General features: G+C 37.3%; 1 protein-coding gene across 1 annotated transcript in view; it reads left to right on the top strand.

Moving 5' to 3' along the window:
- The window catches only part of LOC103477312 (stromal membrane-associated protein 1), an 80,714-nt gene that overhangs the window by 14,982 nt on the left and 46,611 nt on the right, over window positions 1–19,121 (top strand). Inside the window, exons 4-6 of the mRNA XM_008430360.3 lie at window positions 1,441–1,516; window positions 12,173–12,235; window positions 15,395–15,472. Of these exons, the coding sequence (XP_008428582.1) occupies window positions 1,441–1,516; window positions 12,173–12,235; window positions 15,395–15,472 (217 nt within the window). The remainder of the gene's footprint in view (window positions 1–1,440; window positions 1,517–12,172; window positions 12,236–15,394; window positions 15,473–19,121) is intronic.

The following is a 19,121-nucleotide window of genomic DNA, read 5'->3' as shown; positions in this document are numbered from 1 at the left end:
ATGGCACTGTTCTTAAATGGTTCCAGTCTTACCTAGAGGAGAGAACATTTTCAGTGAAAATTAGTGACTCTGAATCATCTGCTGTTTCAATGACTTATGGTGTCCCGCAGGGCTCAATTCTGGGCCCACTGCTTTTCTCTCTTTATTTATTGCCTCTGGGTTCTATCCTTAGGAAACATGGGATTTCTTTTCATTGTTATGCTGATGATTGTCAGATTTATTTGCCCATGAAGCAGAAGGATGTCCACTCTATCAAACATCTCCTGGCATGTCTTGGTGATATTAAATCTTGGTTGGCCTTGAACTTTTTAAATTGTAATGAAAACAAAACAGAGGTGATTGTGTTTGGACCCAGTGGCTCCTCTGAGTCCTCCTCTGTTGACCTTGGACCTTTGGAGGTATATTTTAAACATGTTATTACGGACCTTGGTTTTAAGGTGGACAGTGATTTTAAATTGGACAGCCAAATCAGAGCCGTGGTTAAGTCCAGCTTTTATCATTTAAGGCGATTGGCATCAGTGAAATCTTTTCTTTCCAGGCAACATTTTGAAACAGTGATCCACGCTTTTATCTCGACTCGACTGGATTACTGTAACGCACTTTATCTGGGAGTCAGTCAGTCGCTGCTCTCACGTCTGCAGCTGGTTCAGAATGCAGCTGCAAGACTTTTGACAGGAACTCGGAAGAGGGAGCATGTGACCCCTGTCCTGGCCTCACTTCACTGGCTGCCTGTATATTTTAGGATTCATTTTAAAATTCTTTTGTTTGTTTTTAAATCGCTGCATAATCTTGCCCCGGCTTACCTCTCTGAGCTTCTTCACCCCTACGTACCTTATCGGTCACTCAGGTCAGCAGATCAGCTGCTCTTGGAGGTACCGAGATCCAGGAGGAAGCTCAGAGGGGACAGGGCTTTCTCTGTCATAGGTCCTAAGTTATGGAATGACTTGCCTTTGCAGGTCAGAGAGGCCCCTTCACTGTCCACTTTTAAAGTTCGTCTTAAAACCCATTTATTTTACTTGGCTTTTAACTCCTGCGGGATCTAGTTTTAGAGTGTATGTTTTTGTTTTTAAACTGTAAGAGTTTTTATTTTTTTTATTATGCTGTGTTTTAATGTACAGCACTTTGTATCAGCTGTGGTTGTTTTAAAGTGCTTTATAAATAAAGTTGGTATGGTATGGTAATAAACCATAATGTGGTTTTGAGACCATTTTCAAGTAATATAGTGGTGATTGCTTAATAATGCAAGAACTTATTCTCATAAATCAATGCATTTTATTTCTAATTAAAATTTAACCCTGGAGTTGTCCTTCAAAAGAAGTGCTAGTTGAGACCAAAGCACCAAACTGAGAAGTTTTATCATCAGAAATGGTTGGTAAGATTTTGTTTTTTTGCGTTGCGGTTGACTTGTTTTCCGTTCCAGTCCTTAACTCCAAGCTTTAGAGCCGTGGAAGTTTTCATCCGGGACAAATACGAGAGGAAGAAGTACTACGACCAGGAGGCCTTGGCCGCAGCCTCAGTGAGTATCACCAGCTCGTGTCGTATTCTCCATTTTCAGTCACTACATGTTATTGTTACAGCTGCAGTGGTTGGAGGCTGTTTTATGTAATCTGGGCTGTACTGGTAGCTGTGGGGCTGGTAGAGGCACAAATAGGCAGAGGACAGAAATCATCCTTATGTAAAATGACAACTTTTTCCTTCCCTGTAGCTTTTCTAGCTCCTCCTTTGTTGAAAATCTCCCACCTCGCTGAGCTGAAATCAACTTCCACGTATTTTTTATTCAAAGCAAACTCCAAATAATGAAATATTTGTAATTCTTAATCATTCAGAACTTCTTGAAACTTTGAAATTAGATTGTGAATGACTGAGATATTTTGCTTCTTTTGGTGTTTTTGTCTAGTTTCTATTCCAAATACCTTAGTACACTTGGAATAAGACAAACTAACTTAAAAGTAACTATTCAGCAATTTACATGCACGTGTTTTAAGTAAATAATTCCTTTTAAACAATGAAAAATTGCTTGTTCCAAATTAACTTTAAAAATGAAGTTATAAGTCATGTGTGTCAAACTCGAGGCCCGTGGGCCAAATCCGGCCCGCCATAGCTTCTTATGTGGCCCTCTAGATTCAAGACTAAACACTAAATGTGCTCAAATATTATGTAATCAGTCAAATGAATTCAGTTTTTATCTGTTTACTACTAAATTATATCAATCAGTCCCTCCAGTTTCTGGAGAATTATCATGGAATTTCACACAAAATCAACAAATCTACACATTTTTAGTGCTAATATACAGTTGGGAGTTTATTACAGACTTTTCTCAAAAATTGTCAAAAACTTTACTTGTACTAAACATCTGCCTCTGCTTTAACTGATGTCAGATAATAGTCTGTCATCTATACAGCAAGTTATAAAAAGTCACATTAACCGTCATAAATAAGCGCAAATATTTAAAAATTAGTATCACAAATACTTTATTTTTTATTACAAAAAAAAAAAAGTCACAAAATGTATCACTAAATCCTGGAGGGACTGAAAAGATGTTCAATAATATTTAATTTTAAGAATTCATTGATATTTTAACAGTTTGTGATAAGGTTTTATCAATACATTCTGGCGCAACCGGCCCTTTAAGAGCCTTCATGATCTTGATTTGGCCCAAAATGAAAATGAGTTTGACTCCTTTGTTATAAGTGAAATAATCTTCCAACAGAACAAGTGCTTCCTCCTCAATATTAAGTAATTATTTACTTAAAACAAGCTTTTAAATCTTGCTACAAAGTTACTTTTAAGTTAGTGTTGTCTTATTTCAAGTGTAGTAAGATATTTGCACTGGAAACTGTCATTTGCCGTTTTCATTTGCTGAATTTTGCTTTCATCGGACTTGATGTTGCCCTCAACAAACTGTTTGCTTTTGGTGCTGCTGACCTCTTTAGATCCATTACAGTAATGACATTTTCTGGTTTTAAATCCCTGTAAAGGCAGTGAAAGCTCTTTCCGGCCTGATTACTGCACAAACTGAACTGATGCCAAGACTTTACAAACCCAGTTAATGATGACCCTTGAAACTGTTTTCAGTCTTTTTAGAGTAATTCTGTGTGTTTAGACTCAGAGTCTCGTGAAGGAAGAGTGTTCCAACTTTAATTTAACACATTCTGTTCAATAGGAAAACTGTAAAAAATGGCAATCAGCAACTTGGAATAGTTTGCAAACCATTATTTTAATATCTTGTTGAAGCAACTTGAGTGTTGTTGAGTTCAGCAACATTGATCATTTCGCCAAGTCATAGTTTGCAGACATTTTACAAAGTGTCTTCTTTCACAAAGGTATCAGTCAGGAGAAGGGTATGAAATACTGGAAAATAGACAGGCGTCCATATTTGGAATATTTCTCAAAAACTGATATAAAGATGAGACCAAAACTACTCAGGAAAACATTGAAAACATAATTAAAATGACAAGAAATAAAGATTTGAAACATTTCACTTTATGTGTAATTAATTTATGCAGAATATGAGTTTTAGTTTCTAAAGTGAGTGACAGAAAATGTTGAACTTTTTCATGTTTTTTTTTAGCTGTATTTGTATTTTTGGCCCATCATCAACACTAAACAGCATTGAAACAACATAGCCACAGTGAAACATGGTGGTGGCTGCATCATCCTGTGGGATTACCTACAGGATTTTAAGACATAATAATCAGGAGTCTGCTTTTTTACTTTAAGGTAGGTCAAATCCACCAAACATGGCATAATGAGAGAAAAATAAATGTTTTATTTATGATGTTCAGCTCAAAATATATCTAAAATATTATTTTTTAATCCTTTGTGTCTCTATTTTACCCAACAATGCATGGAGTCACACTAATAATTATATTTCCTACTCCCAGATTTTCAATTTGCATCTGCTGGGAGCCAGAAAACAAACGGGGAAAAAATCTGGAAACACTTTAAATCGAACTCAGCAAAGGCTGTGAAACTGATGAACACCATCAGAGAAATCTCTCTCTCTTCTTCTGTGTTTCTCTGAGGCGTCGCCAGCAGCCAGACTGTGATCCGGGACGTGTTTGGGTTGCCCACACGCGCGTCTTTGCTTTTATATGCAAATTGATTATTAAAAACAACTCATTACCACTATAAGTAGTTTCACACAGATGGTGAAGGGAGAGGAGAGGGCGGACGACGGCTGCAGTTTGAGTTGGGAGTCGAATAATGACTCAGGCTGTCTGGTTTTATAACAGTAAAAGTTGTGATTTAACTGAAATGTTTTGAAAAATTCCACCGAAGTGGGCGGAGCCTAGAGACAGAGGGGCAAGGGGGTGGAGCCTGGAGACAGAAGGGCGTGGCCAAGAGTGAGGGGCTGAAACAGAGCAGAGGGCAGGAAGAAAGACGTACTGTTGCCAACTTATCAGTTTTGTCTTTGTATTTAACAACTTTTCAGACCCTCTAGCAGGTTTTTGTTTTCAAAAAAGGACCAGCGACTAATCTAGTGCGGTTTTTTGTCGCTGTTGTGATTTTGTTTTTATGGCGACATTTCGGCCTGCAGCTCTGCTTTGTCCTTGGCGAATCAAAATTTGCACAGAAACATAAAGTTGGCACCTCTAGGACCCTTTAGACACTATATCTGGAAAAAATAATCATTTGAAGTTAGTTATACTTTAAATTTGTTCTGATTTATTGTATTGTTTTATCAGTCAAAACAGAAACTACAATACCACTATTAAGTTTCCCGTGAATTGTCGTAAAGTGCTGCTGATTGATATTTTTCTGAACAGTCAATGAAATAGTACATTTTAACTTCTAAAATTGTGCTATAAAATATAATGAAAGTCGATTAATTTCTGTAATTTAGTTGTAAAAGTGAAACTCACAGACAACAGTTCACTGTATGGGTGCTAAGGCTTTGAAATTAATCAATTTTAGCGTTAAAAACAAAATTCATGTATGAAATGTATCTTTTTGCAGTTTCAGAAATTTTTTTTTTGGCAAATTAGCTTGCCAAGTATGCTCTTATTTTGAAAAGTCTCCATTTTCTGGCCACAATTGACAATTTAGCCACTTGGCTGCATTTTTAACGGCTTTTGAAACCACATCTATTATTTTATTTTATTTATTTTTTTAAGCGATTACCAACAACCTTTGTGCATGATCCTTGGCTAATCCTCTTATAGGCGGGTCTGGACGTAAATAAACAATTTCTTTATTTAATTTAATCGCTGCACTAAAATTACCATATTTCTGTTGTATTTTTTGGTTTGTTGAGCTTGTTAATGTTGATTCTGGAGTAAATAATTATTGTTTTGTTGTAACTTTGCAAGTTCCTAAGTAAAGGAAAACTTTGTTCAAATAATTTTTTATGTTTTTCAAGTGTACAGATTTTCAAAATTTATTGAAAATTAATTTTAAATAAAAAAGATTCCAATATTGACCCAAATAATTATGATTACATCTCTGAGGACACAAATGCTGTGCGGAGGAGGCAGAAATCTTATGTAGCTGTTTGAGAAAATAAAGCTTTATATTTACATCGTCTAAATATAGATTATAAATATGAGAACCATTGAAGTGGAGATTTAAATGCCAGGTTCTGATTGGATCTCTGGGTCATGTGATTATTACCAAACATGGTCATCCTCAGAAAAATGAGTCAGACTTTCCTGTACATTTAATTTCAAAACTTTTGTGCAGAACAAGTTTGTTTTTCGTTGAAATGAATGACTCCAGATATTTTATGCTGTGTGCGTGTTTGCTTCATGCTTCGGCGGCTCCGTTTCCAGATGAATCACGGTAAAGCAGATAATAGAAGCTCGGAGGACTTTATTCATGCCGAAGTACATGAGTGCATGCTCTCCATTTCCCTGCTCCTGCAGCGTCGGTTCATTGTTGTGTCAAGGGTGAATTAGTAGCTGTGTGTGTGTGCGTCTTGTTTCAGAGTGCATCTTGCCAACCCTCTGTGATGACTCCACTGATTGGCCTAAAAATGTCACAAGAGAGCAGCGGAGTTGCCTCGGGGGGGGGACTTTGCTTATTTTCAACCTTATTTGTCTGCGTTAGTCATTGAACTGTCCCGCCTGCTGCGTCCACAGCCTCGGCCCTGGCAACCTTGTTAACTGCCAATCCTCTGACATCGGCGGACATTAAAGGACCTGCAGCGAGAGAGTTTTTTTCTCAGAGCACTTCTGAGTTTTTCTGCCTTTTACATGAGTGCTTATATACTATTTCTGTTATCGCCGAGGTTATTGGAGGAGGCGCCTTTTTTAGATTTATAGACACGTTGCAACATGGCGTCACGCCCTCCAGCTCACCGACGATGACCACCATTGGTTTTAGCTTTCAAGTTGTCACCATAATGCGCTACATCTTAAATGTACGGCTGATATATTAAAGAAAAAGTGCTTTGCTAGTAATTGTCAACATTATGAAAAGATAACAAGGTCCAAGGGGATCACATCCTACAGGTCAGTGAAAAGTTTTAATAAAAAAAAATAGTGAGTAAGAGGGAAGTTGGTAAGCTATGCTAGCTTGACTTTTACAACCTTAACATGTAGATGTGCTGCAGAATTTAAGCGACCGTTAGCTGGAAGTGAGGGATGGGAGTATTGAAAAGAGCGACTGAAATTGTTTTTACCAGTTTATTTGTGGTTTCTACTTGCTCAAGTCGAGCTAATTTGTCTGTGAATTTAACACACCTGGTTGGGGCTCATAGACGGCGGGATTTACAAAAGTTGGAAACGGCTAGCTTAGGGCTGACAGTCATTATGATTGACGGCTGATATCCATCGCCATGGCATCTTTCCTCATTAAAAGTTATAAAATAAAATTACACGTTTGGTTTGCATCCATCTCTGTTTGTGCAGCCGACTGCGCAGCATACTATGACCATTTTTAAAGTGAAATCGACTAAATAAAAGCGTTATTAGGTTACAGATGTTTTTAGACTGGCTGTATTGGAACGAATTGGTTGTTTTGATGTCCGTCATGGGCGGAGTCCATGACGGACGTCACGTGAAAAGGGTCAATACCTGTAAACTCTTTCCCTACTTTACTCCTAAAATCTATTCCGTCTCGGTTCAACTCAACCGTCGTCTTGTTCTCTGCTCTTCTTTTCGTCTCTCCTCACCCTCCAGCTTCTTCGTCTTTATCGTCTTTGCATGTCTGCAGCCGGCCTCACATCTCCTGCAGCTCTGAAGTCTAAAAAATAGGAGGAGGAAACATAAACGGGGAGCGGGGTAAAGCCCGAAAAGACCCCAACAGAGCCAGAGAAGAGAGTGGAAAATGTTGTGAATTCAGCACCACAGGCAGCGAGAGCGTTTGATGCCTTTACAGTTGATGAGGGAGACGGATGTAAATGGAGAAAGATGAAAACGTTTCTGTGTCCTGCCCTCAGTAGTCAGCATTAGTTTTCTGCCTGAGGGCCTTTAGAGAGGAGGAGCACTGATGTTTGCTGGATCACCTATTTTGGGAAATGTTTCTGGTTTTGGCATTAGAGGACAAAAGGTGTTTTTTTTATCTGCAGCAGGAGAAAGTAAAGAGGCTTCTGATTCAAGACATTCAGTCATTTGTTAGAGCTTATAAGACATCAGAGTCATTGCTAAAAATTTCTAACTATATAGAAATGATAACAATTATTGCGAGAAATGATGATCGTTTTCACGTAATGGGATAATGATGGAAGTTCGTCCTGTGAACGCTTAATAAACTTACATTTTTTTTAAAGAACATTAAACACAGAAACTGGAAGATATTTTAAATATCCAAAATAACAACAAATAAAAGAGAAATAAAAATCTACATGCAATTAAAACCATAAATAAAATGAATTATGAAATCTTCCCTTGAAAAAAAATTTATAATCAGAATGGAAATTATCAATTTATCATGAAAATAAGTTTTTATTTGCTTACTTCTGACACTAAGAAAAATGCACAGCAATTTTATAATGGAGACTTCTTTCTAGTTAAGAGTAAAAAATATGATTTATTGCAATATTACTAAAATTTTAACTTCCATAATTAGGTCAAAACCAATTAATATTGAACAATTTATCTTTCACATTCTGGACACAAACCATTTCGAATTCGATCTACTTTTAACTGTAGTTTTAGTTTTTCCAAATTCATTTTATTCAGTATTTGCCTTGTTTTCATCTGGGGTTAAAGGTCAAGGCAAACGGTATTAGTAAGATTATCATTGATCGCAATACAAACAAAATGGTGTATTAATTTTGCCCAGGTTTTTTGATAAAACTGAATAAACTGATTATTTGAAGAGCAGAAAAATATCTTCCAGTTTTGTGTGATAAAAAATTATCTTGTATTTGTATCAAAATCATTTCTTATCTTCTAGAAATCACTATGAAATTCTATGCTTTTTACACGGTTCTGTTCTGTTTTTCCGTCCTTTTGACCTTAAAACTCTTGGCACATTTTTGAAACGCGCAGTTGAGAAGGAGCTTAAGCTAGACAAGGCGAAAATCTCCCGGGAAGCCGCGATGCATCGAGAAATGGAGCAAACACCCAGACGGTAAAACATAAATAGGAGCGAGATGCAGACAGGGGCACGGTTGCATCAGAAGTTAAATCTGTTAACTGTCAGCAGAAGAGCTGCAGGAAGTTCTGCGCCGCAGCGGCTGATGGGAGTGGATCAGTGCGGGTCGCGGCGACAGATTGAGAATGGCAGTAATGATGGTAGTGCTTTCATTTCTTGTTGCTCACCTGCTTTTATGAAGGATTTTGTGGGCACTAGGCGGCTGAAAGCATTAGCAGCGCTTTTCACTTACTTGGTTTGAAGTCTCCGGAGTGTCCTGAACATGAAAGTGCCGTGCATGCAAATGGAGAAATGAAAATGAACCTTTCCTTACTTTGTTCTTTCCGTCTCTCCCTAAAGTCTTTAGTTATTCCTCCTTATCCTTTATTCATCTGCCTCTGTATGTGCAGAGCCACATTGTGAGCTTTGCTGCCTGACATTGGACCAGAAGGACGACGTTTTGCACTATAATGTCAATGAGTGTGGGCTGCTCTGATCAGCATTATTAAGGTTCAAATATCTTTTATTTTTTTGCCTTTTTTATTCCTTCTGATCTTGGTTCTCCTTGTTCTGATTTCTGTACGTTCGTTTACAACATGCTTTCAGTTCACTTTAAGGAGTAGCTAAACCCCAAATTAACGTTTTTAAGATAAAATGTATAAATTGGACCTTAGGGGTGTTACTATCTTGTTACTTTGCAAATGTTGACATTTCTGTCAAAAACTAGTTTAAATCTGCAATATTTGACCTAAAACAGTCTCAGTGCTGCCCCCTTTGGGTTAAAATTTCCCATAGAGCTTTGGAGCTGACGTCACAGCGTATGACATTTACGTCACTCGGCGCCATGTTTGCAGCGCACAGACCAAAACAAACTAGTCAGAACACCGGTGTTTTTATGGTATTAACGGCCGCAGCGAAGTTGTTTTGCAAATTGGTTACTGGATATTCGCCCTCCGCGGAGGAAGGGACGTTCAGCTCAAGGTTGATCCGATTTATGAAGGCTAATTTCGGCCAGCTGTTCTCTACCGATGCCTCCTGAAGCGCTCGGAGGTTCACATAGGGACCGTCAATTTCCAAACACTCCTGTAAATAAATGCTTTGTCTTGTGACCAACTAATACAAAAAAGTGGTAATTCAAGCTATTAAACGAGGCACACTATCCTCTATAAAATGTTTGTCATATTCAATATTTTAAATATTAAATGTTTTCTTCAATAGCTTCCAAATCGTGTGCTCCATTAACTCAAAATCTGAGTGAAATTATTCTACTAGACCATATAGATGAGGCATATTTTTATTTCATTGTGACCCCTTTTTTTTTTATTTTTTAACCAAATTTATATTTAAAAATGTATTTTTTAAAAAGTTCATAAAATGTATTACCTCAGATGATAAGCACATTTGTAACCTGTAATGTTCAATTACATGAAATTCTAGGACTGGATCTATTTCATTACATGTTTACTTACCTGAAATATGTTAACTACAACAAATATTTACTTAAAGTGTGATCTATTTCATAAAATGTACGTCATCTTTATTGTTTAATTACACATTAATTATTTAAAGATGGGCTCTTTCATCTGGTTTGTGTCATGATGTGGTGCCAGACAAACGAGGACAGAACCTTAACTAAAGAATTAACCTAACTAGAAACACTATAAAGGACTGAAAATAAGGAAAACAATAATATAATTCTAACTACACTAAATACCTCAAATAATATCAAAAGGACCATGAAGGGCTAAAACGGGTGTCCAAAGTCTGTCCTCTAGCTCCGGCATCCTGCATGTTGTAGTTCTCTCCCTGGTGGTAGCAACAACCTTTTCAGCTTGTCAATGTTCCTCAGGCCGTCTAACGAGCCATCATTTGATCCAAGTGCGTTAAACCAGGGAGAGAACTAAAACATGCAGGATGCCGGGCCTCCAGGACCCACTTTGGGCACCACTGGGCTAAACTAAAGTGAACTAAAACATGAATACAGACACAAAAAGACCGTTTTAAAACCACCATAAATAAGAAAAAAACTAAATGTGTAAGGTAAAAACATTTTGAATTGCAATATGGTTATAGGAGAATAGCATTTATTTCTGTCTAAATGATGATGAAACACTAATTACTTGTTAACTAATATTCTCCCTTATAAATTAGTAAACCAAGTATAGGTGGATAAACTGTTAAACTCGCCAGATGTTCTGTGTTTTTGTTTATAGACGAACCCTGGAGGTTTTCCTGTGTTTGTTTGAAGAACTCGTGCCGTCTGGTTGCTTTTCCTTCTTTCTTCTCTTTCTGAAGCTGAGTTTTTATTGGTCGCTTTCCATTTTTATCAAACACAGAACAATTGTCAACATGAGGCAATACTTAATTTCTAACAAAGACAGACATAGTTACAGGTATGAAGCAACTTTCAGATTTAATTTCCAATTTTTGAAGCAGCATAAATAATTTAAAAGTCTGAGACCTACGTCACTGATTGTTCTCAGGAAATCTAACCCATTTCCACCATCTTTTTTTTATTTTTTATAGTAAAGTTCAGATTCCAGTCTCGGTGTGAATGTTTCCATTTTGTGGGTTTCCTCCATCAGATCCAACCAGTCCTGTAACATCAGTGGATCAGGTTGAAGCCACTTTCGAGTGACCAATTTTTTTGGCTGCATTACTGAAGATATTTAATAAGTATTTGTCACTCATCTTCAATGCCTCAAAAACGTCTCCGAGCAATAATAACATGGCGGATTGTTGGAGTTTAAGACCCAAAATCGACTTTTCTAGATCATCCATGATTTTTGTGCAGGACCAAAACGTGGGTACGATTTGCCTCTGTGTCCTTGCAAGCTGTGGTCTGTGTGCACCCCCTACTGGCCCATGTGGTACTGCATGTAAACGTACGTTTATTTGCTGTGATGTGAGCTCAAAGTGCAACGCTACAGTTAGCTTACCAAACGATTGTGTTTAAAAATAACAACGGGTAAATGGCCTAAGACGGGGTCACTAAAAAGAAAACCTGGAAATACTAGTTTCTCAGAGCGAGTTGCAAAACATGTTTTTGAACATTATAATGATGCTGCAGACATGCAGATCTCTGTGGCCGTGCTGAAAGCGATATAATGTTGGCGAGGTGGTGAACAGAGCTGCGCCCCACGCTGACTAACTGCATTTTAACATAAAATAAAATAATTTACTTTAGGTGTTAAGGGTTAGGGTTGAGAGGTGAACAGCGCTGCGCCCCACGCTGACTAACTGCATTTTAACATTAACATTTCGTGGGAATATTTCTGGTCTGAAAGTGTTTGTTAAATGGGGTAAATGATCCTCGGCCTGAGAATCGCTGATCTAAAAAAGCTTTTTTCTGCTTTTAAACTCTGTTATGACTTCAGAAATCCGCTGCTTGGTGAAACAACCAGAACAAAGGTCCAGCCATGCTCAGTCTTTCCCAGAGGTCAGCGGCGGCTAATAAAGCCTCCGTAACTTTTAGGACTCAAGACTCACTACTGTGTACAAGAAGCAAATCCTCCTTTACTCCTAATTAACTCTCTGCTCCACTTTTCTCTTCTCACCATGCCCTTTGCCATGCTCGTCTAAATCTTCTGTCCTTTTTTCTTTTTCTTTTTCTCGTCTTCATGTCTAACAGCCGATTCTCTGTCTTTCGCAGAAAGCTGAAGCGGCTGCTCCTTCCACCTCACCGTCCTCCCAGGCTGACAAGACCAGATCAGAGGTTTGGGTTTCTTCTTTATCCTGCAAAAACGTTTATCTCTCCTTGCTGTGTTGCAGCTTTAGACTAAGAGGAGGGTTAGAGTTCAACTCTTGTCCCTCTTACCCCGACTACTAAAATATTGTTTCATAAGTTTTATGTGAATTGTGTTTAGTCCATAAGTTGTTTCATATATCAGTTGTGCTGATAGTTAGTTTCACGAATTCCTGATTCCATTCTTACTTTTTGAAGTCTGCTGATGCTTTTATTTAGTCATATTCACATGGTCCGTTTTCCTGGGTTCTGCTGGCTAAATAGACAGAAACTGATTGAAAACGGCAGCGTTCAGGTGTTAGTCAACATTATTTGTGAAGGAGTGAACGCCGCTGCAGTTTTCTGTTTTATTAGAGGCGATCAGATAGGAGCATAATGGCCTTCTAATGCTGCACAAACAAATTGGGTAATGCTAGCATCATTAGCTCCCAGCTAATGGAGTCAGAGACCTGCAGCGGGGCAGAGAGGTTTGGAGATAATATGTTCAAACTCTCTAATAGATGTTTACAAAACCGTGACGACGCCAGTCAGTTCAGATCATTAATCAGTCAACACAAAATTACGTTTTTAAATGATAATTTTCTTTTTTTGGTGGAAAATTCCTTCCAGTTTTGTAGAAATCATCTCAATTCAATTCAAATGACTTTTATTTAAACAAGGATACAAAAAGCAAAATTTAAAAACTGAATTTTGTATTAATTAGGATTATCTGTAATAGTTAAAGATATTTGATTTATTTTTGTTTGTTTTTATCAAAGCAGATCTCTTGTAAATTAAATATTGCATTTCAATTAGACAACATGCATAAATAAAGATAAAAATAAAAATAAAATCCAATATTTGTTTATTCTGAAGCATTAAATTGAGACAAAAAAAAACAGATGTAGAAAAAAATTAGCAAAGAGACAAATACATTTTAAATTTCATCACATATTTTATAAATTGTTTTTATTAAAAAGGTTTAGGTACAAAAAGCATAATTTAAGGTTATTTACAACACAAGTATAATCTTTTTTATTTTTGTGTCATATTTTGTTTTGTCTTAACATTTCTCTTTTGTAAACCAGATCTTTGATCTCAGTGAAACAAAGATAAAATTAAAATGATATTAAATATGAACAATTTAAAAGCAGAATAAATCTCTCAGAGGAACAAATACTTTTTATAGCACATTAGCTGCTTAATTGCTATAATTTTTCCTGCTTCTTGTTTATATCTGAGAAAAATAGTCAAGAGTTTAAAAATTTAAGCAATAAAGTCGTCAGACATTTTCACATTGTGAGCATTTTCCTCATTTTCTGGTTTAAATTCTATTATTTCAAGATGAAAAATTGCAGCAGCTGCTGCAGTGAAAGCAGATTCCCTTGTCTGGTTTGATTCCCATCCTCTTAAATATTGATCCAAACATACCTCTGTTCATCAGGATCCCAGCAGAAATATCAGCCTCTCCACATAAATAAATACCAGCAACTAAGCAGCAAGTGGAGAGCAGTGGCATCTGAGAGTTATTGTCGCCATAATGACAAGATGATAGGCTACGCTCGCTAAACTGCAGCCTTTCTGGCAACCATTACCTAAACCCTGCAGCCTCTTTGCACATAACGCAGCACACAGAAGCATTAACCTGAAAAGTGCGTCAGCTTTGTCCTGCTGGATGATGTCTGCGTGTTAAATCTGCACACTGAGTGAACTAATATCACATTAGGGATACATGTTTACTTCTAGATGTGACGTACAGCAAACGTTTGTGATGCTGTAGCTTCAGCCTATGTGGCCTTATAATGGACATTAGAAGAAAACTGCCTTCATTTTGCTTTCCTGGGTAATTAAATTGCATGTTAATTATGATCGGAGTCGAATTGATGGTGTTATTTTTACACCAAATATTGATCATAAGATGTGTTTTTTTTTAATTATCTTATGTGGCTTGTTGAAGTGTAATTAAATAAATAATCTGAATTCTTAAACCCTTTATGTACGGTGCTAATGTCTCTTGAACTTTTTTTATTTTATTTTTTTTACATTTTGTCATGTTATACTATTCAATGTCTTTTTGTATAATCACTTTTAAAATGTAAATACAATGCATGCTTTAAAAGGTTGTTTTACTCTCCATAATGTAACAACAACGCTGGACAAAAGTGTTATTTTTAGAGGAATGAAAACATTAAACTCCCTTTTATATATATATTTTTTAATGTAGCTAATCCTTTTGATTTTATTATCTAAAGTGTTATAATTGGACATTTTTAAATAATTTAATATGCTACGTTCCTAATGTTATATTAAGTGTGTGTAATTGTTTTAACAGTGACTGGAGTAAAAAGTGCTTTTATGATTTAGACCAAAGTTAAAAGTAGCTGTTGCCACGGCAACGGCTAATGGGGATCCAGATAAACAACCACAAACTTTAATTGAAATTTGTGTGATATATAAACATAGAGTGTAATTTCAGACTGAATTTAATATTACAGCCTAAGAATAACTATATAAAAAAACATTAACTAATAATCTGAGAAGTGCGGCATGCATTTTTATTCACCACCACTCAGGCTCTGCACACACAGGAATGTTTTTTTTCTAAAACAGGAAAGTTTGCAACCTTTTGTGTTCCATTTCCACACGTTTTGTTTTCAGGGGAAACAAAATGGATTCCAGACTGAAAATGTTACCTTTTTGTAAAAATGCTGAAACGTTAGCTTGACTTTTAGCCTGACCTATGACCCCAAATATGTCATATATATCAACAATGGCAGATTTAATATTCTTGTTTGCAGAACTGCACTAAACGTTCCACAGCAGCTGCTCACATTTTGTTCTTGTGTGTTTATAAATTACCACTAACCTCACATGGAGGCTTTATGTCCCATACTCCTTGTTTAGCGCCACCTGCAGGCCTGGAGGTGTAAAAGTAGCGTTTTGAGCCATTCAAGGTACTAAGGGTTGTACTACCTGCAATAAAATTGAAAATTCAAGGTAGAAAACGTAAAATTTTAATATTTCCAATATACATTTCTTTTTTTTTTTTTTTAGATTTGGAATCTTAAATCTCAAGTTACGTTTTCCCATCTTAACTTTTGACTTCTTTTCTGATTTTCTGGGGAGTAATATTTTCTTTCTCGACTGCAGAAGGAGCGTGACAAGAAGAAAGAGGAGAAGAAGAAAGAAAAGGATGCTGACAAAGTGGAAAGACACAGCAACTCTAAGGTACAAATAGCATAAAACTTCAGCAATAAAACTGAACAACTGGGACAAAAATTCAGTCGCTATTATCCAAAAGTGTGTCAGTTTAACCAGGCATTACCAAAAACAAAGATGAAGTTGGAAACACCAAGCTAAACATTGTCAGTTTTAGTTAAAATTCTGATTTAAATGCTTAAAACATACTTTTTTGTGGTTATTATGCTGCATGGCAGCAGCTACATTTCAGCTTTTGGGCATATAACTCAGCTGAATGATGTCACGTGATTTCTAGAAACATTTTCCATCAAATAACAAATATGAAAGATATTAAACTCTGATATTAAACCTTCATAAATCTGTACGAGAAAAATAACACAGGTTGTGGCTGTACTCCCTCTGTCAACATTAGAGGAGAAAAGATGATTTGTTTGTTTATTTCCTGCAGTGACACCACTGACTCACAAACACGATGGCTATTATGTGAAGAGGCAAATATAAACATCGCAATTTTACAAATTCCCCAATCTGAACAGCCACTGTGTAGAAATAAACATTTCCTGACGCTCTCGCCTGCTGATAAATCAACATTCCAGGCAATGTCCACTATGTCTAGTTAGCCTAGCTAAGAGGGAATGTAGCATCCATAGTATCCATTAGATGTTAATCAGACTCACTTGATTAATTAATAATCAGTAAGTGTGGCCGCCAATAGAAAAGCAAGTCTGGGTCATATAAGTGTGTTTTAACACAATGACAAAGTAGAAAGACTTCAGCAATAAATAAGAAGCATATTAGCATATATTAAAGTTTAGTGGCAGTAGTTAGAAAAGCACCGATTACCACTAATCTCACATGGAGGCTTTTTGTCCCATACTCCTTGTTTAGTGCCACCTGCAGGCCTGGAGGTGTAAAAGTAGCGTTTTGGGCCATTCAAAAAGTAGTAAGGATTATGAGATGTATGAAAGCGCTGAAGAGAAAAGCTACTTTTTTCTAAAAAGAGTGGCAGCATAAGTTAACCACAAGAGTTCTGGGCCATCTGTTTTACTGGACAGGATAGCGCCTATTAGCCGCTATAGCTAGTGATGCACAAACGAAACAATTCCAAAGTCGAATGAACGGGAATCTGTCACAAAAAAGTTAATTTCTTATCAGATTTCTATACAACGTGACTTAGCTGAGAAAATCGATACCTGTGTTCTCTCTAGATATAAGTCTATACAGTTTGGTTTCTGTCAAGATACAAGAAAGGAATTAATTTCTCTTTTATACTGGACAGCTAATTTAATTTTACAAACTTGTCACTGTAGGAGACATTAGTGTTTTTTTAATATCTTGTGTAACTCTTATGAATATTTTTGATGCTCTGCGAAGAAACAAGGCAATTAGTCCAGTTTTTGTCATTTATTGAAGTTACAGAAGTTACAGCAGATGCAGCGTGTCACAACAAGGAGAAAATAACGCCACACACACCTAGGTTGCCATGGCAACCGACTGACAACAGCTCCACTAGGCGGCAGAGCAGAAATTACATTCAAGTCTTATCAGGAGCATCCACAAAGAAAGAACCAAAGAACGGAACATAAAAACCACAACACATAACAATCAGTCTGTTACAGTTTCAGGTTTTCAGGCTTTATTTATAATTTGTAATTATTAATAAGTGATCGTCTGAACACTAGCGGTTGGTGATTAGCTAATTTATGCACCTTCTCTACTGATGATCTGTAAGAGAGTTGTTGTGTGGGGTTTTACGCCTAACATATTAGCATGGCTATCTTAATTTAGCTCTGTCAACATTTTTAACACAAATCCATGTCAGGATTTTTTACCATAACCTTCCTGAACTTAGTGCTAATTATGAAATCTGGCCTCCGAGCGACACAAAGAGGAGTACGCTCTCAGTTGGCAGAGATTTAGCTTCATACATATTGCAGCAGTAAACTAGAATGAAGCAAAAAGAGCTGCTGTCTGTGATGCATTATGAATTGATGTGTGACAAGAGGAAGGCCAACCTGGTTCCTCATGGGGAAGTCCTCATCAACATTCATGTTGCTCACAGATGCTTTTTTGCATCAGTCAAGCACAGTGGCATAAAAATCCCAACATATTGACCTCGGTTTGCTTCAAACAGGCCTCTGACGCGATAAATGTTGTTTTTGTCCTGTTAGCTTCACAAGTACAGACATTGCTGCTGGTATTTATTTCTAGCTACGTTTAGCTTGTTTCTTGCATCAGACCAGCACTGGCAAAAGACGCCCCAATGTTTTGACAGAAAACAGGTGTAAAGGTAAGCGAAAGTCAACCATCAATGTCACTGGATGGAAAGAAGTGACAACAAAATGAAATCTAAGCTCCTCTCTGTTTTCTTTTAATTGACTGCTCGTTAGTACTGGCTACAGCTGCTATGTAGAGGGATTGTACGTATGTGTATAATCAGAGTGCGATCAGGGCAGTGAAAGTAGGTATTTTTGGGTCATGGCTGGTAAATTCAGAGCATTTCCATGACCTGTGAAGCGAAGAGGGATTAGTTTTGCTCCCAGCAGTATGACTTTCCGTGTGTGTGTGTGCGTTTCTTTTTATTCTGTAGGGAACTAGAATATGGGCTATATGCAACCGTGCCAACTGTCATAAAAACCTGATATTTCTGTGATTTGTTTCCACTCTTCACACAGATCAATCTTTGTTTCTTGTTTATCTATAGCTGTGTTTCCATTTACCATACAAGTATTCTACTTAGAAAGTAAATTCACCCAATGGAAAAATGACAATTTTAAAAAAAACTAGTTTTTTGATGCGCATTTATGCAAACATACATCTTTGAAAAACATTAGTAGAGCCTCCTGCACAGCCAACAAGAGTGCAGCAAGAGGTTTCTGGGTGGTAAGTCAACAACAAAATAATTGTTTTCTCCAGCAGCCATTGTACAACCAACTGACCAAATGTGCTGGAATTCTGCTTGGGTTGCTAGGTAACTGGCTGGGCTTCACTGGGGTTGCTAGGTGACTGGCTGGGCTCCGCTGGGGTTGCTAGGTGACTGGCTGGGATTCATTTGGGTTGCTAGGTGAGGGGCTGGGCTTCGTTTGGGTTGCTAGGTGAGAGGGAGTGCCTTCTGATTTGTGACGCTACATTCTGAAAATTATTTCAGAAACCTGCAGAATTTTCTACAAATAAAAAACCTCGCTAGGGCTTTTGTTAACGCTCTTAGAATCATCTGAGAACCAAATAGAAACACCAAAATGTGCATAATATTTCCCCTTTAGCTAACTACAGTTACTTCATGACTTGATTCCATGTAAGGCCAGGTCAGCTAGCACAGCTAATCTCTGCTTTGTGTATTTATCAGGTTGCCTTTGTTTGATATTAATGTTAGTTTCACGATCTGAAACGTTCAAGTGTGACAAAATCTCAAGCACAAAGACGGTAAGAGGACAAGCGGTTCTTGGTGTGCTGGCAGCGATATGCGTTGTTGTTCGCCTGCCCTTCATCCCTCTCCTCCTTATCAGCTGTTCTCCCTCCGCTGAAGAGCCCCCGTATCAAGGAGACATTTGAGGACATTCCCCGTGTGTGTTGGATTGTGTGTGTCAGTGCAGAGGAGAGACGGAGAAGGAGAGACTTGTTAGTCCAAGTGCATGCTGACGTGCTGAAAGCTGTTTAATCTTTGGTGCAGCGGGGA

The sequence above is a fragment of the Poecilia reticulata genome, chromosome 15 (genome assembly GCF_904066995.2).
Source record: "Poecilia reticulata chromosome 15, P_reticulata-male-v2, whole genome shotgun sequence".
NCBI classification, from domain to species: Eukaryota; Metazoa; Chordata; class Actinopteri; order Cyprinodontiformes; family Poeciliidae; genus Poecilia; species Poecilia reticulata.
This window is presented reverse-complemented; position numbering and strand designations above follow the sequence as displayed.